Raw genomic sequence first — 22757 nt, 5'->3', positions numbered from 1 at the left:
CTGCTAGGATGTAGTGCTAACAATTTCCATAACACCTACCGTCAGGCACTGTCCTAAAGTTCTATGTACTTATTAACTCACATTCTCATCACACCTCTATGAGGCCAGTGCTATAAATATACCCATTGACACTGTGGCTCTTCAGGGGTTAAGTAAATCAGATCCTATTTATAGAACACTTGCTATCAAAGACCCATACTACCCCAGACTGATGACTCTCACAGGCCAGCATATTATATGTGATGGGTTGGGTTTGTCCAACCATTAAAAAATAGTGAATTTGTTGCTAACTTATAAACGTAGAGATACTTATGGAACCGTAGATGTTCAGCTACACTTGAACAAAATCTGAAAATCTGGCAACATCGAGGTAGCATTCCTTATGGCTGGGACAGGTGTTCTCAGCTTCCCACAGTCCCCATCCCTCCCAGTTTCTTCTCAGCTTGAGACCAAGAGCCATTCAGATTGCAGCGTCTCTGTCCGTTTATCTCCAGTAGGCGGTTACGCTTGGGATGCTAGTTTTAGGTCTCGGAGCCGCGCTTGCGGAAGGCCGCCAGTGCCCCCTGGCGGAGAGGTCCAGAATTCGCCTCGTATCTCCCAGCCGCCATTAAGAGACTTGGTAAAGAACATCCAATCAGAAAGATGAGAGGCCCGGAAAGTGACCAATCAAAAGCGAGAGAGGGGTCGGAATTCGACCAACGAGGACAGAGAGCGCTCAGAATTTAAAAAAAAAAAACCTCTTTTATTGAACTGGGAGAAGGATAAACAAGGAGAGTCTTTTTTTGATGGGGTGTCCAGACTCAGGGAGGCCCGGGCTGGGGGCGGCGGAGCAAGCGGGCGGCGGCGAGGCTGGTGCCCTGGAGCTGGGGCCGCGCGTACTTGAGGAAGGTGGCTGCGCGGCCGGGCGCGGGGCCTCGGAGCGCGGCGCGGGCCATGCACGGCTCGAGCGGGCGCAGCTCCGCGGGGCTGCGGCGGGGAGACGGAGAAACTGAGGCGGGGCAGGGGCAGCGGTGAAGACGACCTGTCCTCGGACCAATCAGGGGGTCTCGGGAGGTTGGCCTGGAGGGCGCCGAGGACGAGCAGACCCCCGATTCTCCCCCGCAGGACGAGGCCAGTGGAGAGCAGGAGGGGGGCTGAAGGTGGACAGACATCCAGCTCTACCCCGGAGGGTGGGGGGTAGAGGGAGGGCTGGGCGAAAAAGGGATCTCCCTGGCATCCAGTTAAATGGTTGATAGAGAGGAAGGGGGGCACCCCTCTGGACACCCCATTTGCGGCCAGAGGGGCAGCTGGGGGACTCGAGGTTGGCCAACCTCTCATTCTCAACCTTGGGACGCAGTTAGGATCTTCCGAGGCCAGGAAGATGCTCTATCTTCCACCCTGGGGCAAGGTTAAGAGTCCCCAAATCTAGACAAACACCTCATTCTCGGACACCCCCAGACTAGACAGGCACACCATTTTCTCACATCCAGAAAAATCAAGTCTGGGTGCACCCCCTCCCCTGGCTCCAAGGTCTCTCATTCTCTGAGACGGTAAAGACTGTGACCGGGAAGGGGCGCCTGGGTGCCTCGGTGGGCTGAGCGTCCGACTTCAGCTCAGGTCATGATCAGGTCAGTTTGTGAGTTTGAGCCCCGCGTCAGGGTCTGTGCTGGCAGCTTGGAGCCTGGAGCCTGCTTCGGATTCTGTGCCTCCCTCTCTCTCTGACCCAACCCACTCGCATTCTGTCTCTGTCTCGCTCAAAAATAAACATTAAAAAAAATTTTTTTTTAAGTAGAAAAATAAAGACTGACCAGGAATGTAGGTCCCTGGAGCCATACCTGTAAAGCGCCGGCTCCAGGCCTGAGCCCGCCCCGTCGAGCAAGCGATGCGCCAGGCTCAGCGCCGCAGCTGCGCGCGGACCCGGCTCCCATCCCGCTGCCTCGGCCTCCAGCAGAGACAGCTCCAGAAAGTAGGTGGCAAAGAGCGTCACCTGCCAAAGCCCCGGGGAGATGAGGCCACGCCCCTACCCCCATACAAGCCACGCCCCTGCCCCCCTTGCCCCGCACCTGGGGGCCGCTCCCGGCCAGCGCGGCGAGGAGCCCGAGGCAGAGTAAGGGGCCCGGGTGGTGCAGCCGGAAATCCAAGCGGCTCAGGATGCGGCGCTCTGCGCGCAGGAGCTCGGCCCGCGAGAAGGAGCCAGCGCCCAGGAGGCAGAGGGAGGCACACTGCGGGTTGGGGGGGTGGGGAGAAGACGTGGGGGAGTCTCGGACCCCTGCCCTGCAGCGCTTCAGTCTCCGTTCTGGACCTCGATTTCCTAGTCTGTAAAGTGGGGCCATTGATTTGTTGTCTGGAAGCCATGGAGAGCACAGGCTTCAGAATCAGACCTGGGTTCGAGTCTTACTGTGTGACAAGGACATCACTGAAGCTCTGAGACTCCGTTTCCTCGTCTATAAAACGGAAATAGTCCTCTCTACTTCACCAGGCAGCTCTGATAAGGCACCGGCTGGAACTACTCAAGGGCCACAACGACCGTTGTTCAAGACTGACTGCAAGTCCCACCTGTTTTGGGCAAAATGTCTTTCCCTGGGCCTCAGTCTCCTCCTCCGGTAAAGGGACACCGTGGTAGCCCTGACCTCATACAGATACGCTGGGATTCCAAGAGTGAGTAAAGCGCTAGCTCGGCACACGCTAGGCGTTTCATCCGCGACGAGGCGAGAGAGGCTTCCACCCTCCCAGGCCCCACTCCGGAAGTACCTCGGGAAGCACGCGTTCCTCCATTTTGCAGGCCACGAACAGGCAGGCCACGCCCAGCAGCTGCAGGCGCTGGAGGCGCACTCTGCCGGCGCGCAGGTAGGCATCGAGCAGGTGCACCGCCAGGTAGAGCGTGTCCCCCGCCAGGCCCAGGTACTCCTGGGGAGGGGCGTGAGTGACCACCGGGGATCTAGGCTGCGACGCCGGCCCAGCCCTGCCCCCTCCCGGATACGTACGTGCACCTGGATCAGCCAGTCCACCACCAGCGCGCGCATCTCCGGGGTCACAGCGCGGGGCAGGGCCCTCCGGGGCAGCGCGTGGCACACCTGGGGTTGGGCAGGGACAGCCTCACTCTCCACACCTGTGCTTCGGCTTCTCGCCTGAGCTCCGGCCCTAAGTGCAGCAGCCTCCTCGCACCGACTGGAGGAAGCGTGAGTGCCCCGCCGCGCACCCCCGAAACCGGCCTCCAGTCTTCTCCAAATGTGCCTCTATTCCTTGTCCCCATTAGAGCCTTGGACTTTGTTCCGGACGCCTCCCTATCCACCTCTCCAGTCTGTAGCCCTCATGGCCACGGGTCCTCCTAAGCATCAACCCCTGGGTTTCCAGACCACTAGTGGTCACCAGCCCTCCACTCATTCTCAGATCCTCCCCCCAAGGGTCTTTCTAAAATACAAAACTGGCCAAGGAACTCCCCAGCTTAAAACCCTTTCATGGCTGCCAGGACCCTCAGGAGAAAACCCTAACTGCTTTCTGACTCTCAGGCACTGCCCCCCCCCCCCCGCCTCTGACCCCCCTCCCCCCAGTGCCAACACCACCACCTCTTCCCTTGTCTCCCCTCACAACCCACACTCCAGCTACCTCAGCCTTCTCTAGCCCTAGACTATGCCACGCTCATTCCCACCCCAGGGCATTTGCACGATCCTTCCCCAGCTCCCTGCATTGTCGATTCCTCAGCCCTTCAAACCTCAGCTCAGCTTTCCTACACAGAATTCTCCCTACACCCATTGCACTCCCTCTCGGTATTTTCAGTCTGGAGATAACCTGGTGTTTCCTTGTGTGTTTTGTCAGTTTGCCTCCCTAGGCTGCTGGCACCACAAGGGCAGGGATTTCTCTCTGGATCACAGCTGTATCTCAGTTCCTAGAAGAGTCCCTGGCTGGGGAGAGAGAACTCACAAGATGCTTCTTGAATAAATTCATCCCTGCGGTGTTTCTCCCGACAGTGCCTATCTTGCACAGGTATCTGCGGACTTTGGACTCACTTGCCTCACTTTGGACTCACCGCGGACTTTGGACTCACTTGTCCAAAGCCTGCACTTTGGACTCGGGGGCCTTTCTGCAGTGACTGCCTACATCGGCTTGGCTGTCCACAATGACAGCAGACTATGTTGTTCATGACAGCATCCCCAGGGCCGGGAATATGCTCAAAAACATTTGGTGAGAAACCGCTAAGTGTTTGTAAGCGAATACATGTCAGAGACAAGCGGGAGGGGCCGTGCACTAGCAAAGGAGGGGCTGCAGGCAGCCGGGCGTTCCGGAAGGCTCGTGGGGTGGGCCAGCCTGAGCCTCGTCAAACCCGCACCCCTCTGCTGCGCTCACCATGACTTCGGCGAAGATGTCCCCAGCGTACTCGCGCTCTCCCGCCAGTCCCAGCGCGCTCAGAGCCTCCGCCAGCCCGGGCGGCACGCAGGGCCCCGGGGGCCGCGCCTGGCGTCCTGGAGACACGCTCGCGCCCTCGCGGATGCTGTCGGGGACCGGGACGCTCGGAGGCTCGGGGTCGGGCGAGGCAGCGGGACTCTGCAGGAGAGAGGAGGGGTCTGGAGTCAGCGCCCCGGAGACAGGCCCGGGGGGGGGGGGGGGGACCCTAACTGCTGCCTCTCACCAGCATCCTCCAGGCTGGCGTCGAGACCCGAGCCCAGCGCCCACCTCTTCCCGCCGGAGCTGAGGACCTGTGGCGGGCGCTTTAAACGTGCCTGCACGCATGCGTGCCGAGCACCCGGGCAGGTGCGGAGGCAATGGCGAACGCCCCTCCAAACCTAAGGTCAGGCAGCTGGAGTCAAATCCTCTTCCTGCTACTAACTATGTGATCGGGAACAGCCCCTCCGAGCCTCCCTTTCCTCAGCTGCAAAGTAGGGATTGTTTCCAAACGTGTAAGTGGTCAGTCTGGGCTGGCGCAGCCACCTCCTCGCTGCTCCCCGGTCCCCATCCCCTGTAGTCTGTCACCCCCATTCAGCCAGAAGGGATCCGGTGCACGCCCAAGTCAGATCCCACCCTGCCCCTGTTCACAACGCCACCGAGTCTCCCATCTCAATGGGAAAGTCCATGACGTCCTATATTATCCTCCCCACCAGCCCCACGCACCTTGGAGCTCGTCGCCCAACCTCCCCACCCGCCTCATGTCTCCTGCCACACCGGCCTCCTGGCTCGTTCTCACCCACGCGAGGCACGCTCCTACCCCAGCACCTTCGCACTCGCTGTTCCCCTTGCCTGAAATGCGCTTCCCTCACATCTCTCATTTAAGGTGTTTACTCAGATGTTACCTCCTCTGTGAAAAACGCCATCCTGAGAATTTCCTATCTCCGTTCTTCACACTTGTTCTCTCGTGAGCACTTACCGCCTCATCTTCGTTACTCTCTCCTGACTAGGATGGGAACCCCATGAGTGCAAGGCTTGCCTTCTGTTTTGTTTTGTGTTGATTGCTGTATTCCCAGTGCCGAGAACAGGGTTTGGCGCGTGGCAGGTCCTCAAGAAATAGTTGTTGGATGAGTAAGTGAACAGGCTGGATATAATTTACAAACAGTGGCTTGCGAGGACCTGATGAGGTGATGTTGGAGTGAAACCCGAAAGACGAGCCGGGAATGCAAAGGTGGGGTGCGTGGAGGACCGGAATATTCCAAGTGGTGGAAACAGCATGAGCAAAGGCACTGAGGCAGGAAAGGGATTGCTATTTTCAGGCTCTGGCAGGGCAGAAAGCCTGGAAACATGAGCAGAGAGAGGATTGTGAGATGCTGAACTAACAGCTCCCTGTCAGACAATAAAACCCAAGCTCCATACCTTGGCCACAAGACCCCTTCGGCCCACTGTTAGCTCTCTAACCTCGTTTCCTTCCCCATCCCCCTCTATTCCCTTTGACGCACCCCCACCGCCCCCGGCCTCTTCGTGTTCCCCAAACACACCAGGCACCCGCCGGCCCCAGGGCCTTTGTGCGTGTCGTTCCCTTTGCCTGAACACTTGGACAAAATCTAGATATTTACATTTTCAGAGCACCTCTACACAAGACACTAACTACAAAGGGCATGTAGTAACTTTACAGCAGAGAGATGTGACAGACCCCACCTTCAGTCATGGGACAGAATCTCGTGTGCCTCTCGAGAAGGTGCACCGAGAAGGGCACATCATCTCTGAAAATCCCTGTCAATCCCTGTCAAAATCCCTGTCTAGCTTGAATAGAACCGTGAGGAAACATCGGGCAACAAACTCTCAGTGGGGGACATTCTGTAAAGTGCCCCCGCAACTGAACGCAACGTGGCAGTCGTTAGCCAGGTCATTTTTATTTTGCTGTGACCACTGGTCAAATCTGATAAAGATCTGAGAGAAGAGGGGTGTTTCAATATTAACTTCCTGACCTTGATAATTGAACTGTGGTCATGTAAGAGAATGTTCTTGTTTTAGGGAGCACATGTAAATATGAAGGGGAAGAAGGAGGGAATAATCATAAAATGTCACAGGAACCTGCATGAAGGGTAGATGAGAATTCCTTGCACTTTTTTTTTTTTTTTTTTTTTTTGAGTAGGCTTCATGTCCAGTGTGGGAGCCCAACACGGGGTCTGAACTCTCAATACTTGAGATCTAGCAAGACCTGAGCTGAGATTAAGAGTCAGACACTTGGGGGCACCTGGGTGGCTCAGCCAGTTAAGCGTCCGACTTCGGCTCAGATCATGATCTCACAGCTCGTGAGTTCGAGCCCTGCGTTGGGCTCTGTGCTGATGGCTCAGAGCCTGGAGCCTGCTTCGGATTCGGTCTCCCTCTCTCTCTGCTCCTCCCCCCGCCCATGCTCTCTCTCTCTCTCTCTCTCCTTCAAAACACTGATACAGTGTTTGTCAGGTTTCTCCACTGAGAAGTCGCTCCCCCCCTTTCTATACCATCCACTTCGGAAGGAAGTCACTTTGCAGCCCACACGTAAGGAATGGGGGGCTATGCTCCCCCCTCCTTGAAGGCACGGTACTTACAGAAATTCTACAGAAATGACCTGGAATTCTGTACACGTGTCCGTTTGCACCATTTACCATTTATCTCCATGCCAACTTGTTTATTGTGACTCTGGGTGTAACCCAGGACTGTGCTATTTTTGTTGCTGGACGTACTTTCAACTTTGCCCAGTGGGAGCACTTTCCATCCGCTCCTGTATGCCTTCACATACCCCTATCAGTAAGGCTCTGCTTTGCAGGTTTTTTAAGTTTCTTTATTTATTTGAGAGAGACAGAGATAGCGTGAGGTGGGGAGGGGCAGAGACAGAGGGAGAGAGAATTCCAAGCAGGCTCCTCGCTGTCAGCACAGAGCCCGATTGGGGGCTCGAACTCACGAACTTTGAAGTCACGCCCTGAGCCAAAACCAAGAAAGAGTCAGACGCTTAACCGACTGAGCCACCCGGGCGCCCCTGCTTTTCTGGGGTTTGAGCAAGCCCTTACTTTGGGGCACTACGAGGTGCCCCAGGCCTAGAATCATCTTAGTACTATTTCTGAAAGTGTTCTTCTATGAGCCTGCAGTTGCTTACAAAATAAAGTTAAAAATCTGTAAATCACCACACGTTTTCCGGAAAACTATCGGACACGTGTTAAAATACAGCCACCCGGGAACGTGGGCCACAAAAGTGCCAGAAAGATGGATCCTTAAGGTTTATTACAGCACCGTCAGTAGCAGCAAAACATCTGCAGACCGAGTAAATTGTCAACTAGGGGGGTCTGGATCGGGTGAGGCATACCTGCCTCGTGAGAGGAGCCTCATGAAGCAAGGTCCCCAAAATGCAGAGGGAGAGACTCATTTCACCAGGGACCAGCCCACCCTAGTAACGTTCATGTGTCGGCAGGAGCATTGGGAAAAGGTGGCAGGTGTAGCCCGGGGACTTGGCATTATTAACTGGGACAACACAACACCAAAGGGAAAGAGCCTTTTTATGGTGCCAACGAGAATGCCAGGAAGGGCATGCAGGGCCTGGGATCTGCGTGGATTTTCGCTTTTCCTTCCTCGTACTTCGGTGTTGCTTGCATTATTCACTCTCACACACATACATGACAAAAGACAAAGTAATCCACTCAAAATTAAAATTTTCCAATTGGTAAAATTTTATTAAAACTCTTCCACCTGAAACTCCCTTTGGGAAAAAGTTCTACAGAAGGAAGCACCACTACATCTGGGGAATCTATGTTCGCCCGAGGGAAGTGTTCGCTAGCCTGTGGGCCCAGAGCCGGGGACCAGGGACCAGGGACCGCGAGGTGATCTATCGGACTGAGGTAGGCTCAGGATTTCCTTGGAGTGGGGCGGGGAGAGGAGGAGAGAAGGAACTGACACCGGCTGCCTCCGGAGCCTTGACTGGAGGGAAAAGTAGAAGGCTCTTCTTTAGAAGCTTCTACTGCTGCTGGTCTTATAAGCACCAGCACATGCTTTTGTAGTTAAATAAATAATAAAGTCCACGTGAAGTAAGAAACGGCCACGCCTTCCCGAGTCTAAACTGGCCCTGAGTTTTCTCTGCTGCCCTCACTCAAGATCTCAAGGACTCCACGCGTGCGAAGCAGCCCTAACACCTGGCGAAATCGGACACCAAATTCATCTGTGCCAGGGCAGCCCTGGTCCCAAGGTGCGGGAAGGGCGGTTCAAGCTCGGGAACCACAAGGTAAAGGGGACAAGCTCTCAGAGGGTCCCAGAGCTGGGGGAGGGCTGTGACCAAACCAGAGGCATCCACCTCGACTCCCATTCATACGCCAAGGATTCTGTGTTGGAATCGGGGGGCCTCGAGGCTCCCTGGTTTGGCATAAATGGGGAGAAGGGGACTGCATGTGATGCCCGGCCCTGGGACTCCAGGGTCACGGGAAGGGCATCCACTCCCACACCTGCACTCCCAGGGCTCAGGGGCGCCTCGCATGTCCTCCCCTTTCAGAGCCAGCCAACCACCCCCCCCCCAATCCCTCCAAACCGCCCCCTCCCCATTTTAGCCCAGGCAGCTTCTGAAGACTGGGAATGGCCTCTGCCCGCCGGAGCCACAGCCCAGGCCCGGGCAGCTTCCCAAAGTCCTCAGCGGCTCCCACCCACAGCGGCACCCACACGGAGGCCCAGCCACCCGCCCGCGCCCTGCAGCCCGAGGGGACACAGCTCCAGATGGCCAGGCCCGGGCACGACACACAGGTCCTAGGGGCAGGTCAGTGGGGCCGGGCTCCGCAGGCAAGTAACGGCCCAGGGCGGTGGGCCCCGGTCTGAAACGAGTGTCTTTATTGCTTGTACCGTACAAATGGGAGGAAGGGGGAAGGCCAGTGGGGAGGACAGAGAATTGTCAGATAGAAGGACATACGCACACAGAAAGGAAAAAGACCCCCCACCCACCCAAACCAACCCTCACCCCACCCTAGGATGTCTCTCTCGGAACTACCTAGTACAGGAGGTGGGGCAGGGAGATCAAAACCACAACTAAATTCCACACACCGAGAGATGTTGGGTGGTGGGGGGGGATGGGAGGGAGAGTGGGCAGCAAATGGATCCCAGGTGTGGTCCTCCTGCTGGGCCAGCACCCCTCCCTCGGGATGAAATGCTCAGGCCCGGGGACAGGGCCCAAGCCCACACACACCACACACTCAAGGCCGAGACACGCTTGCCCTCACGCACACATACCCAACACATGTGCACGCACGCACGCACACACACACACGCCCGTGTGCATCCAAGTCCGGGATGCAGAGGGACATCCACAAACACACACAGTCTGAGGCACGTACCCCCGTGCCCACAGCACTGACACATGTTCACCTTAAGGCTGCAGAACGTGGGGCCCAGAGGCGGGGGGGTAGAAAGGGGCCCTGGAGCCTCCCCTTCTCAGAGGCCCCCACCCCAGTACGTACCAGAGACCCCCCACCCCACCCCCTCTTCGACCCCAGTCCATGGGGCCCAATACTGTCTTGGTGCGAGATGTGTAACAGCCGGGGCTGGCACCCCTCCGCCCCAGGCGGAAAGAAGGGGGTGATCCCAGCCCCCATCCTTGGAAAGAGCTGGGGCTGGGCCCGGGGTGCAGCGGGAGTTAAGGCCAGCTGGAAGGAAGCCCTAGTAAGGCACAGGACTGGGTGGCGGGGAGGCCAGTCCCCAAATGTTCCTCCTGCCTCATCCACAGGGTCAGGAGAGCAGCTTGGGAGGCTGGGGAAGGCGGGGCAAGGAGGCAGTGCCCATCCCCCAACCACACGAGGGAGCCCTGGACCCCCAATCCCGTACCTTCCAAAGGCCCCAGCCTGTCCCTAGACATTATTGCTTTTCTGCCCCTGTGGGATGAGGGGCTGGGCTACCCGAGCCAGGCCGCTCTGAGCCTAACAGCAGGGCACGGAAGGCAGCACCGGGGCACTGTCCGCGGGGCATCATGTCCCACAAGGTGTCCCCTGAGGTGTCCCACGAGAAGGCGACCTCTGACAGAGGCAGACTGCCTGCAGGCGCCTGGCCAGAAATTCAGGCAGGACCCACAGCCCCACGCTTCGCCCCTCCCTGGGGCTCGTGTTGATTAAAAACCGGAATCCCTCCAGCGGAGAGTCTCCCAAAGCCTGGTCTGAGCACAGAGGTGAGGACAGGACAGGACAGGATCCTGGAGGCAGGGCCGCTGGGACCGCTGAGGTGAGTTTGGCAGAGGGCTGAAGAAAAAACTGGAAATGGGGGTGAGCAGGTGAGAGATGGGGATGCAAACAAAAAAGGCAAAAATAAAAAGTTTAAAAACAAGAGAAAAGCCCCCGGGCGGTGATGGCAGCCGTGCGTGTCCCGCGGCGGTGGTGGCAGCAGACGGCTCTGCTCACTCGCGGATGCTGGCTGAGTAGGAGAACTGGGGGAAGTGGGTCCGCTGGTCCAGTTCGAGGGAGCCCAGGCTGTCATCTGTGGGGGGCAGTGGGAGGTGGATCGGAGAGAACGGGCCTGCAGATGGCCCGGCACCCCGACCACACCCCCGGGAGCGGGCAAGGGGGCCGCGGGGGCCCAGCCTCAGGAAGGGGTGCAGGTGGCGGGAACCCCCAGCCGGTGGGCCATCGGTGAGACCCTCCCCTCCGGTGCCACACTCTGGTCTAGCCTAGACCCTTGGCCCCCGCCCCGCTGCCGTCCCCGCCGATCCAGCCCCCACGCACAGCCAGAGGGGCTTCGGAGGGCCCGGAGGCAACCCTGTCCCCCTCCTGCACAAAACCTCTCCGTCGCTCCCCATGAAGCAAGTTCCCACTCCTTCCAACGGCCCCCAAGATCCTCTTACTCTGGCCCCATACCCCCTCTACCCCAGCTTCTGCAACACTCCATCCTGGACTCTCATTCCCGAGTGCCATTCCTTCCGCCAGGAACTTGGCTCAGCTGCCCAGGCCTCCCACCACCCCCCCCCCCCCCACCGCACCTCCTCCAGGTAGCCCCCCGCTGACTCACTCGCAGGCCAGGTCAGGCATTTCCTCTGGGTTTCCCCAGTCCCTGGGCTTCTATACCCTCGACCTGACCACTCTGGGCTGTCACCCCACCAGGCCTGAAGCTCCCTCAAGGCAGGGCCCAGTCACTGCTGTCCCCAGCACAGCCCAGCACTGGGTGGGTGAGAATCAACGAACCAATCCAGCCCCAAAGACATGGGCAATTTGGAAAGACAATTAATGAATGTGCCATCCCAGCAGTGACAACTTCCTGTGTCTCCTGCCCAGACCCCTCCCCGCTGAGCTCTGGAATGTGCCGTGGCCAATGGCTCCCGGCGACCCTCACTGGGTGTAAAGGTGCACAGACCAACAGCCAAAAGCCCTTCGAGCCAACCGCTGGCAAACTGCCCAGACACGGGGAGGGGGCCTACAAGCTTCCTCCCCGGAACTGGGTCAAGGGCAGACCCCACCCCTCCATACCCAGCCGGGCCCACGGGGGGAGGGCCTCAGACACTCACAGCGGTCCGGGGGTGTGATTGTAATGGACTGGGCGGTGAACTCGTCGTCAAAGTACCTTGTGTCAACCTCAGAGGTGACCTGAGGTTTGAAGGGTGGCAGGAGCTGCGGAGGGAAGGAACCCAGACTCAGGACCCAGGGGATGGGAGGCCTTGGCCAAGATCACCCTCGAGGGGCACTGCAGGAGCGGGTGGGCGTGGGGCTCACCTTCTTCTGCACCACGTCCTGCCAGTTGACGCTGAGGAAGAACCTGTGCTCCATGACCTCCCTGGCATCGCTGGGCCCCCCGCCGAGCCTGGGCAGAGATGGCCATGAGTACCCGCCTCCCGGGCCAGCGGCTTCTGGGAGACGGGCCTTCAGCGCAGGCCCTGAGCGACCTCTAGTGATTCTGTCCTGGCCACAGACCACCATTCCACACAGGAGGAAACCATGGTTCAGGGAAGGGGCTCTCAGCCCTGGGTCACAGCCCCAGGGGATCCCGACCCAGGACTCCGAGTCCAGAACAGGAGCCGAGAGGGTGGCCTCGGCCACCCTCGGCGAGGCTCAGGGCTGCCGTGACCCTCGGCATGCCCAAAGAACGAGGCAGTGCGGACAGGGCGCTAAGGACGGCCTGGCCCCAAGCGAGTCCCCCACCAGGGCCCAAGCTGCGGGGACTAGTGGAGGCGCCGTGGGGATGACACACAGGCGTGCGCCTGTGGACTTGGCCCCCTCCGAGCGAGGGGACAGCGCAACAGGTAGCACGGGGCCGGGCGGGACAGACTCCAGCCCTCACCTCTGCTTGGGGTCCTTCTTAAGCAGCCCAGCAAGCAGGGACTTGGCCTCAGGGCTCAGTGTGCGTGGGAAACGGATCTCCTCCATGAGGATGAGCTCGAAGAGGCGCTCGTGGTCCTGGTTGTAGAAGGGCAGGCGGCCGCACATCATCTCGTACATGACCACGCCCAGCCCCCACCAGTCCACCGCGCGGCCGTAGTCGTTGTCCTCCAGCACCTGAGCAGGTGAGCGGGGAGGGGCGGTGAGGGGCCGGGCACACGCCTGCCGGGCAGCGGGGCTGAGAGGGACCCACGGAGGGACATGGCGCTGCCTGTGGCCACGGAGGGCCATCTAAGGAATCGCAGCACGGCCCTCACAGGGTCTGCGCTGGGGAAACCACACGGGTCCGAGGGCCTCTCCTCCCTTGGCCTCGCACGCCCCCGGGACCTCCAGCCTCAGGCACCTCGGGTGCCAGGTACTCGGGCGTCCCACAGAAGGTTTTCATGGTAGCCCCGTCACTGATGCCCTCTTTGCACAGTCCGAAGTCAGTGATCTTGATGTGGCCATCTTTGTCCAGCATGAGGTTTTCCAGCTGTAGGAAAAGTCGACGTATCAGGGACGCGTCTTCCCAGGGTTTCCCACCACCGCTCCTGAATCCCACGCCCCCTGGCCGTTCCCGCGGAGAGCTGTGGCCCGGGGTGGTAGCTGTCGTGCCAGGGGCTCCAGGCCGGGCACCGGGCACACCCCTAGCACAAAGTCAGGCCCGTGAGGCTCAGAGGGAGGCCAGCCCCCAAGGGCAGCTGGAAAAAAGCCAGGCAGAGAGAGACGGGAGCCGGGCTCTGCCCACGGGCTCCCCACAGCGTGGGCTGCAGCGTCCCAACTCTCCGAGCAACGCCAGCTTTCTTCCTCCACTTCTTTTAAGTAGGCTCCACACCCAATGGGGGGGCTTAAACCCACCACCCCAAGATCAAGAGGCACATGTTCTACCGACTGAGCCAGCCAGGCGCCCCTCTTCCTCGACTTTTAACCAAACTTAACACAAATGGGCAATTTAGTGGGCTTCTGTGTAACCCCTACCAGGCCAAGGGAGAACGTTACCAAGACCCCTAGAACCCTCTAGGGGCCCCTTGCCTGTTATTAACCGTCCCCTCAGCTGAGGAAGAACTTTACTCCTTTGCTTTTCTTGAGTTTCCCCACCTACGTATGCACTGTATGTTTAAACAACACAGATCTGGGGCGCCTGGGTGGCTCAGTCGGTTAAGCGTCCGACTTCGGCTCAGGTCATGATCTCGCGGTTTGTGAGTTCGAGCCCCGCGTCGGGCTCTGTGCTGACGGCTCGGAGCCTGGAGCCTGCTTTGGATTCTGTGTCTCCCCCTCTCTCTGCCCCACCCCTGCTCATGCTCTGTGTCTGTCTCTCAATAACAAATAAATGTTGAAAAAATGATAAAAAAATAAAAATAAATAAATAACACAGATTTGTACGGTCTGTCCTGGCTTCCTCTCAGCGTGAGCCCATGAGGGGTGCAGCACGGCTGCAGGGCTGCGGTTCACTCAGTGGCTGCTGTGCAAAGCCCGGCCGCGGGGCGCCACCGCAGTGCGTTCTAGCCGTTCTCCGACAGCGGACACCCGGGTGGCTTCCAGCTCGGGGCGAGCGTGAACAGCACTGCCGGCAGTGTGCGCGCATCCGTGCTCGGTTCCCACCGTGCATAAACCTGGGGCAAAACGGCTGGCTCACGGGGACGTGTCCACTCGGCTTTGGTGGATTCGGCCAAACTATCTCCTGTGGTGCTTGTACTAATATTACCTCCACCCCCCACCCCTCCCCATTCCCCGCACAGAGGGGTGTGTTCACCAGAGGTTCAGAGAGGCCTGCGGGACCTTAGTGTGGGACAGCCAGCCGGGGCCTAGGCCAGAGGGTGAGTAGACTCGGGAACACCCACAAGTCAGAGCCTCCCTGGAGGGGGAAGTGTGGGCCTGAGGGCACAGGCCCGGCCTCCCCGGTGCGAGCCCCACAGGTGCCACAGGCCAGGAGGCAACCGCACACTCACCTTGATGTCGCGGTACACCACGTCCCGCGAATGCAAATACTCAAGGGCAGAGACGATCTCTGCACCATAGAAGCGGGCTCGCTCCTCCGTGAAGACACGTTCCCGGGACAGGTGGAAAAACAGCTGCCAGTGGAGGAAGGAGCAGAAAGTCAGATATCGGCCCAGAGGAGCAAGAAATAGGACCCTGCCTGCCCCTTGGCCCCCAACACCGAGCCCAGTGACACGGTGACACCTACCATGAACCTGCAAGTGACGGCAAGAAGAACCAAGCGAGAGACAGTGAGCAGGGAAGAACTCAGGTGAGTAAACGGAGTGAGGCATGAAGAACGAAGGACAGCCAGGAGATGCCAAGGGGAGAGTTAAGTGGGGACAGCATGAGGGGACAGGTGAGGGAGGGAGGGGGATACAGCAAGAAAGCACAGGAACACGTCATGAGCAAGTGACAATAAGCTGCGGACCAATGGGACAGACGAAGCCAACAATGAGGAGCCGGTGAGTGACGCCACACGCAGAAAGTAGGGTGCGGGGGCTGAGGGGCAGGTGGCAGCCCAGGCCTGAGCAACCCAGTCACAACGAGTGGCAGACTCTTCCTGTCAGAACACGGGGGAAGGCGGAGCGCTGGCAGGCCCTGCCCCGCACACAGTTTCTTGGCAGCCGTTAAGGACGCCCTTTGCCGTTTGGCCGCCCCCCTTCCCACAGCCTCTCCAGGCCTCTCTGGGCCTGCGTGTGCCCCCTGCCCACTGACTCACTAGCTGTGTGAACTTGGGCCCAGCCGCTTAACCTGAGCTTTAGTTTCCTCGCCTGCGAAATGGAGATGGTGATGCCTGCCTCGAGAATGAGGGGACATCCAGCCAGGCCCCCTCCGCCCCCTCTACAATTGCCCTCTGCCTCCCACGATACCTGGGAAGGAGACGTGGGAACACTGACGCGGGCTATGCTCACCTCACCACCGTTGGCGTATTCCATCACGAAGCACAGGCGGTCGTGGGTCTGGAAGGCATACTTCAGTGCCTGGGGAGGGGGGTGGGGGCAGGAAGGCGGCCAGGGTGGGAGTGGGAAGAAGGCAGGCTCTCTGCGGACTCTGCAGGCACGCTCCCCACCCTGGCAGCCGGGGCTCAAACGTCAGCTTCCCCTTTTGGGGTGTGTGAGCGAGCTTGTGGCTCTGAGGGCAGGGAAAGGGTTACTGGGCTGAAGGAGGCTGTCCTCAGCCTTCAGCTAAGCTTCTGAGAGGTGCGGCCAGGGAGATATCCAGTTCTGAGCAACCAGGGCCATTTTACCCCTCTTCTCCACAGTCGTTGTAGGTCTGCTGGCCGGAAGCAGGCAGTGGCTTGGGAGCCAACCCCAAAGACAGGATGGACAAATGATGTGCCAGTAAACAGCAGTTCTCAAACTACGCTCTAAGAAGCCCAACAGAAAGTTCCTTAGAGGACCCCGAGTGACCCCTCTGCTCATGACAAGTCTAACTATTCTCTGTCTTCTACATCGAAGTACCTTGTAAAAGTATGAACAGTGTCATGGTTTACTAGGACACTGGACAACAGCTGAGCTAAAGAAATGACCCATCCCATAAGCCATCCTATACGTGATCCATTTAACTGATGGCTGCTGGCCTTGATGGGAGCCTGTAGCCCAAAAAGGCGTCTCCTCAGACTAAGCTGACAAGCAGCACCAGAATTCATGTCCTTCTAGAATTACATTTAAAAACAGAAACAAAAAAATAACGTTCCCACTTCGACCAGCTGGGCTAAATGCCTCTAACTCATAGAGTAGCCATGCTCTCCCGGAACCATCTTGTAACGTGGTATCATCAGTTGGCTGAAGCCACGAAGCCACCATCTGTGAAGAAGGTGCCACCCCCGGGGTTTGATTCAGGTCATTTGGGGGAGCCCAACAACACCCAGCCCTGGCCACCTGGCTGACACGAAGTCTGTGCTTCATGGCGGCAGGGTTGGGCTCTTTTCCCACATGGCGCACGCAGAGGCCAGGCCCCGCCTGAGAGGGAAGTACCACTCACAGTGAGGAATGGGTGCCTGGTGTTCTGGAGGACCCGGCTCTCGGTGACCGTGTGGGCAACTTCATCCTGCAGACAGAGGCTGCGTGAGGGGCTGGGGGGCAACACCACACCTGCCCCCCCGACCCCCGGCCCAACCTAAGGGAGGGGGGAGCAATGCTTTGGTGAAATGCAGTTCTAGTCCTAAACACACACCGAATGGAATGGCATGGCGAGAGTGGAATGTTACCATCCTCCGGCCACAAGGAAACGATGGCCCCAGACAAGGCCAATCAATCAGTGGCTCAATCTCAAAGCTATGAGGTGAGAAGTCGCTGGGGACTTTATGAAGGAGGTGACAGACTGCCAATGTTAAAATTAACACCCCTAAGGAGGGACAAGCAGGCATTGTAAGACTCCTGAGGTGATGCCACAGGCAGTGGGAATCCCCACGTATAAACGTTCTTGCTGAAAAAGGGAAGTGGATCTAATCAGGATTCCACCCGCGGCAATGTGTGGTCCCCATAGCGACTGGCAGCCTGTCGCCTAGGAACTTGGGGAAATGCAGATTCTCAGGCCCCTCCCAGACACTTGGGGGTGGGGCCCAGCACCAGCTTTACAGGCCCCCTGGGGCCACTCTAACATGGGCTCAAGTTTGGTTTCTAAACACACAGCAGTCACCCGAGCTGCTAAAAATCCTGACCTGCCTGCGGTTCCCAGACACTGGCTCTTCCCGGGGCAGGGGTTGGTGAGTCTGTCCCTAGGGGACACTTGATAATAATGTCTAAAGACATTTTTGATTGTCACAACTGGGGGGGGGGTGCTACTGGCTTTAGGGGTGAAGGCCAGGGTGTGGCGACTCATCCTACAGTACACAGGACAGCCCCACAGCAGAGAATGATCTGGCCCCAAATGCCAACAGTGCTGAGGCTGTGGAAGCCTGCCTTGGACCAGGCACATAGGGGGCTGTTCGTTTTGCTGGGGTGAGATCGTTGTTCCATTACAGTCTTTATGATCTTCATCTGTTAAAGACACATACCTAAGTACCTCTGGGTGAAACCATATGACATCTAGAACATGCCTTTAAGATGCTCCAGGACAAAAAGGAGGGCAGAGCTAATAAAACAAGACGGGCCGAATGTTGACAATTGGGGAAGCTGGATGCTGGCTACATGGGAGTCCACAGTATTTATTTTTCTTTTAAAAATTTTGTGCATGTCAGGAATTTTCCATTTTAAAAACTTATTTAAAGAAGGAAAAAAAAAAGAAGAGAATTCCATTCTGGCCTAGACTCCTAGTGAGAGGCCCTGAGCCAAGCCCCGACCCTCAGGCCTCCCCACAAGCCCTTCATGCCCCAAGAGACCTGCCTGCAGGCCCTGATGACGCCTGCGGGGTGAAGCCCTGTCACACTCCCCACCGTAGTCCTCCAGGTGCCCAGAAGGTGGGGTGGGGTGGGCCTCAGGCTCCCCGAAGGCACAGGCGAGCGTGCTGCCCAGTGCGCACTCCCCACCGCAGAGGCCAGCCAGAAGTAGCCCTGGGAGCGCCCACCTTGGCAATGATAACTTCCTTCCGCAGGATCTTCATGGCGTAGTAGCGGCCGCTGGCTTTCTCCCGCACCAGAATCACTTTGCCAAAGGTGCCCTTGCCCAGAAGTTTGAGATAGTCGAAGTCATTCATGGTCTGCCCAGGAGGGGGAGAGAGTGGGGCAGTCGGTGCTTGGCACGTGGCCCACGGGAAGACATTTTAACAAAGAGAAAGGAAACATCGAAGGACGCTGTTGCCAAAACGCTCTGGCGGGAGCAGGAAGGGAGGCTCTGGGCAGTGACTGTTTGCTCTGAAGTGGCCTTCGGCCTGGCTCTCCCAGGCAGGGGGCCCCGGGAGGCTCGGATGTGGGGGCAGACAGGTCTTGACAACCTCCCATGATGCGGCTGCCCCTCACCCCAAGTGCACCCATGTAGGCCCATCCCACAGGGCAGTCAGGACACATCCCCGGCTACGCTTTTGCACACACCGTGTGGAAACCAGGGGAGGCAGGGCCAGTGTTGTGCGGGGAGGGGTACTCACAGCCTGGCCACCGGCCCCCCAGCACTTACCACCTTGGCCCGAGCCTTGCTAACTGCCACTTCCATCTCCTCGGCCGCAGAAGGGTCACTGGGGGAGCCACACTTATAGTCCATGGGGTCCTCACCTGGGCCCCGCTGCTTAAGGCTGTTGGCGACCATCTGAATGGCCCGCATCCACTCCTCCCTGTGTGGGGACACATCCAAAGAGCTGTGAATCCTGGGAGCCCGGACAGGAAGGACTGAGCCCCTACCTCTCCAGTGGGAGCAAATAATCAAACGTCCTGGAAATGTCTTTCTTTCTTTTTTTTTTTTTTTTTTTTTTAATTTTTAACGTTTATTCATTTCTGAGAAACGAGAGAGAACACGAGCAGGGAAGGGGCAGAGAGAGGGAGACACAGAATCCGAAGCAGGCTCCAGGCTCCGAACTGTCAGCACAGAGCCTGACACGGGGCTCGAAATCACAAACTGCGAGATCATGACCTGAACTGAAGTCGATGCTCAATCAACTGAGCCACCCAGGCGCGCCAAAAGCCCTGGAAATTTCTGACGAGATCTGTCTGAGCCAAGGGAAGCCGATGGAACAGGACTGCAATTTTACAAATTTTCTGGCTGCAGAGGGTAAGAGAGGGCAAGAATGGAATAAGGACAGAGACCATCTATGTCCCAGGAGTGGCCTGGCCTGAGCACCACTTGAAGTCAGGCAGCAATTAAATGACCAAAGAAGGAGACCACCTTTCTTCACAGCTGCCTTGAAAATGAACCACCACCCTGAGCCTGGGATAAGAGAGAGACAGTGCTCCTAGGGATTCCTCCAGAACAACCTCAAGCACAATGTTTTGTAAAAGCAAACCAGGAGTTAAGAGGAAGAATTCATCGGCCAAAGAAAGCTGAAGATCTCATAAGGCAAGATCCCTGGAGGGGGTTGTCTGCCAGGAGGGTGCAGGGACAGAGGTTCCTGGTGGGGCAGGGACGCAGAACAGAAGGTTGCGGACCTGGAAGCACGTCCCAGCAAAAGGGAGCTTGGTTTGAAAGTAACTATTTCTGTCACTCATGATTTAGAATTTGTTCGGAAATAACTTTCTTTTGATACCTACTTTCTGTCTCTAGAAAGGGAAAATATATCTAGGGAAAAAAAGTAAAAATGACCAGAGACCACAAAAAAGAAACCAGGAGGCTGAAAGATACATTTCCGTACCCCTCCCATTTCTGAACCCACCACACAATTTCAGGCAGTTCGACCCAATATAAGTTGAACCCCCTATGGATTTTGCTTATGTCTACAAAACAGCCACATGAACAGGGAGAAAAACATAATGTTCACAAAGAATGAGAAAACTCAAAAAGCACAAAGAGGCAACCTCCCAAATTACAGCAATTTAATAAGCCTCAATGCAGGACGCCTGGGTGGCGCAGTCGTTTAAGTGTCCAACTCTTGATCTGGGCTTGGGTCATGATCTCACAGTTCGTGAGTTTGAGCCCCGCATTGGGCTCTGTCTGAGCTGATGGCGCGGAGCCTGTTCAGGGTTCTGTCTCTCCTTCTCTCTGCCCCTCTTGCTCTCTCTCAAGATAAATCAATAAACTGAAAAAAAAATTTTTAGGGGCTCCTGGGTGGCTCAGTCGGTTAAGCGTCTGACTTTGGCTCAGGTCATGATCTCACAGTTTTTGAGTTCGAGGCCCGCGTCGGGCTCTATGCTGACAGCTCAGAGCCTGGAGCCTTCTTCGGATTCTGTGTCTCGCTCTCTCTCTGCCCCTCCCCTGCTCATGCTCTGTCTCTGTCCCCAAAATAAATAAAACATTAAAAAAACATTTTTTTTAAAAAAAGAAAAAAAAATTTTAGATAAGCCTCAGTGAGATCAGCCAGTCAGCCACACATCTTCCAGAATCACCCCCAGCCCCAGGCAGCAGGTGAAACTGTTCCTGCACACCCGAGGCACCGAGGCCCCTGGCCAGTGTCACGCAGAGTGCAAGTGGCCTGAGAAGTTGGAACCACCTTGCTGGGCTGCACTCAGTCTCTGCTTCCTCACATACTGACAGCCCCCAGCGACTACAGTCCACCAGTCCTGTGGCACCAATGTCCCCAGGTTCTGACGCTGCTGGAATCCGGGTGCATCTTAGTCGGTGGCCTATCTCAATTTAGGTGGGCATTGCTTTTGCTTGGTATTCTATAAAGACCCAGTGTGTCTCTGGGTGACGGCACCTGGGACCGAATGGAGGGTGGCAGCAGTACTGTGCTCGCCAGCCGGCCAGCCGTTGGCAGCTGCAGAGAACGCACATGAAACATCTATGCAAGGAGACCCCCTGCAGCTCCCAGGAAGGAGGAGGCAGATCCATGTGTGGGCTTGGGGTGACCGGAGATACCTTAACGGAAAAAAGAAGGTGCAGAACAGTGCGGAGGGGTGCCTGGGTGGCTCAGTCCGTTGGGTGTCTGACTCTTGACTTCGGCTCAGGTCATGATCTCACGGTTCATGAGTTCGAGCTCCTTGCTGGGCTGTGCTGACAGTGCAGAGCCTGCTTGGGATTCTGTCTCCCTCTCTCTGCCCCTTCCCCGCTTGATATCTCTCTCTCTCTCTCTCCCCCTCTCTCTCTCTCTCTCAAAATAAAAATAAACTTAAAAAAAAAAAAGAACAGTGTGGAATGTGACACTACTGGAGGTAGAAAAGAGGGATTTACGCACAGACACGTGTATGCACACCGGCACGAACACCTCTGGAAGGGCGCCGACGCAGGGCCCTGGCTGCCTCCAGGGAGGGGAGCTGGGAGTCAGGGGCAAGGAAGAGTCTGATTCCACTGTCCCCCGATTACGAACACTCCCAGGCCACTCACCCTTCCTTGTGCATTACAGATAGGGAAACGGAGGCGCAGATTTAAAAAACAAAATTCAGGAAAAACACAAGTCGGTGCTCTGAGCCTGGTAGCTGGAATCACAGAGGGCCCGTGACCTTCGAGAGCCGAAGGGCAGGGCTGTTCTCGCTTAGATCCACGACCTGGTCTGAACCGAGTCGTCACCAAGCCCAGAGGCACCAGTTCACACCTGGAAGCTCGGAGTCTCAACATGGCCTTGCTCACAGGAGATTATGCTTCAGAAGACAGAGGTGTGAATGTTGCCAGTGCAAACATTAAGGGCTGGCACACTGGCCCTCCCGAGGCCGAGCCCGGGGGCCCCATAGCCCATGTTCGTCAGTCCCATGAAGGCAGGGATCTCGTCTGTTTGGACGTGGGTGGGTGCTCAGGTGGTATCTGGGGAATGAGTGAGCAAGGCGGCCGAAGCTCAAGTGACCCCAGACCCGGGGCACACGGAGCCCCGATGCACACGCACGCAGAGCAACACTGGCTTCTTCCCTCTCTGAGCCAATGTCTCAGGCTGCCATTTCTCAACTTGTTTTAACCCATGACCTCTCTGGAACAAATTACAGTGTAAATCCCTATCCCCACGTTAATATCTCTCTTTTCCAAAGAAATGGGGCAGTGGGTGGGGGGCACATCCCACGATCTGCTTTATCAGATCATGACTGTCCTCTTAGAAGTTTTTAAATGTTGACTTCTGGTGTAAGACCATGGATTGAAAAAAACAAATCACCAATCTCCTAAGAGACACACTAAATATATTAAAAAGAAAAAAATACATATATAGCTCACGTACAGAGATCTTGAGGGATTGTCACATGAGTAAAGCAAGTTAAAGGGGCACCTGGGTGGCTCAGTTGATTGAACCACCGACTCTTGATTTCGGCTCAGGTCATGATCCCAGGGTCGTGGGGTCAAGCCCCAAGTTGGGCTGCTCGCTGAGCATGGAGCCTACTTAAGATTCATATTCTCCCTTCTCTCTCTCTCTGTTCCCCTGTCCCTCCCCCACTCGCTATCTCTCTTGAAAAAAAAACAAAACCAAAAGGCAAGGTAAAGACAAAGATGTAGAGTGTGCCATCATCTCTGTTCGTAAGCGGGGAGAACACAGTCCATCGACAGAAGCCGGGCAAAGAAATGACACATCCCCGGCAGGGAGCACCACAGGCAGCTGGAAGGAGTCTCTCTGGGCCGCACAGCTGGTGGCGAG

General features: G+C 57.1%; 2 protein-coding genes across 5 annotated transcripts in view; both read right to left on the bottom strand.

Annotated features, from left to right (window-relative positions):
- Nucleotides 1–800: 800 nt before the first annotated feature.
- Nucleotides 801–4707, bottom strand: LOC122208918 (cyclin P). Its single transcript, XM_042920366.1, has 7 exons — nucleotides 4651–4707; nucleotides 4324–4521; nucleotides 2964–3053; nucleotides 2731–2886; nucleotides 2043–2201; nucleotides 1815–1966; nucleotides 801–966 (listed from the first exon to the last, which is right to left on the bottom strand). Exons 1-7 carry the CDS (start codon nucleotides 4705–4707, stop codon nucleotides 801–803), a joined length of 978 nt encoding a protein of 325 aa, XP_042776300.1.
- A 4478-nt stretch (nucleotides 4708–9185) lies between these two features.
- Nucleotides 9186–22757, bottom strand: part of AKT2 (AKT serine/threonine kinase 2) — a 63773-nt gene continuing 50201 nt past the window's right edge. For 3 of the 4 annotated variants that reach the window (XM_042920726.1, XM_042920725.1, XM_042920727.1), the window contains 10 exons: nucleotides 18737–18890; nucleotides 18192–18323; nucleotides 16668–16733; nucleotides 15596–15664; nucleotides 14654–14776; nucleotides 13069–13197; nucleotides 12628–12842; nucleotides 12063–12150; nucleotides 11858–11960; nucleotides 9186–10836 (listed from right to left, as the gene is read on the bottom strand). In XM_042920726.1, the coding sequence (XP_042776660.1) occupies nucleotides 10757–10836; nucleotides 11858–11960; nucleotides 12063–12150; nucleotides 12628–12842; nucleotides 13069–13197; nucleotides 14654–14776; nucleotides 15596–15664; nucleotides 16668–16733; nucleotides 18192–18323; nucleotides 18737–18890 (1159 nt within the window). In that variant the 3' untranslated portion in view covers nucleotides 9186–10756. Of the gene's footprint in view, nucleotides 10837–11857; nucleotides 11961–12062; nucleotides 12151–12181; nucleotides 12249–12627; nucleotides 12843–13068; nucleotides 13198–14653; nucleotides 14777–15595; nucleotides 15665–16667; nucleotides 16734–18191; nucleotides 18324–18736; nucleotides 18891–22757 lie in introns of those variants that run through there. The other variant, XM_042920728.1, reaches the window with a different exon arrangement.

Source organism: Panthera leo, chromosome E2 (genome assembly GCF_018350215.1).
Source record: "Panthera leo isolate Ple1 chromosome E2, P.leo_Ple1_pat1.1, whole genome shotgun sequence".
In the NCBI taxonomy this organism is placed as follows: domain Eukaryota; kingdom Metazoa; phylum Chordata; class Mammalia; order Carnivora; family Felidae; genus Panthera; species Panthera leo.
This window is presented reverse-complemented; position numbering and strand designations above follow the sequence as displayed.

Bases quoted from the DNA above. Each gene is read 5' to 3' on its own strand.
- LOC122208918 (XM_042920366.1), bottom strand. From the start codon at position 4,707: ATGCGTGCAGGCACGTTTAAAGCGCCCGCCACAGGTCCTCAGCTCCGG. The intron at 3,054-4,323 runs GTGAGCGCAGCA...GCCCAACCCCAG, and splicing joins ACATCTTCGCCGAAGTCATG to GTGTGCCACGCGCTGCCCCG. The intron at 2,887-2,963 runs GTACGTATCCGG...GCCCCTCCCCAG, and splicing joins ACTGGCTGATCCAGGTGCAC to GAGTACCTGGGCCTGGCGGG.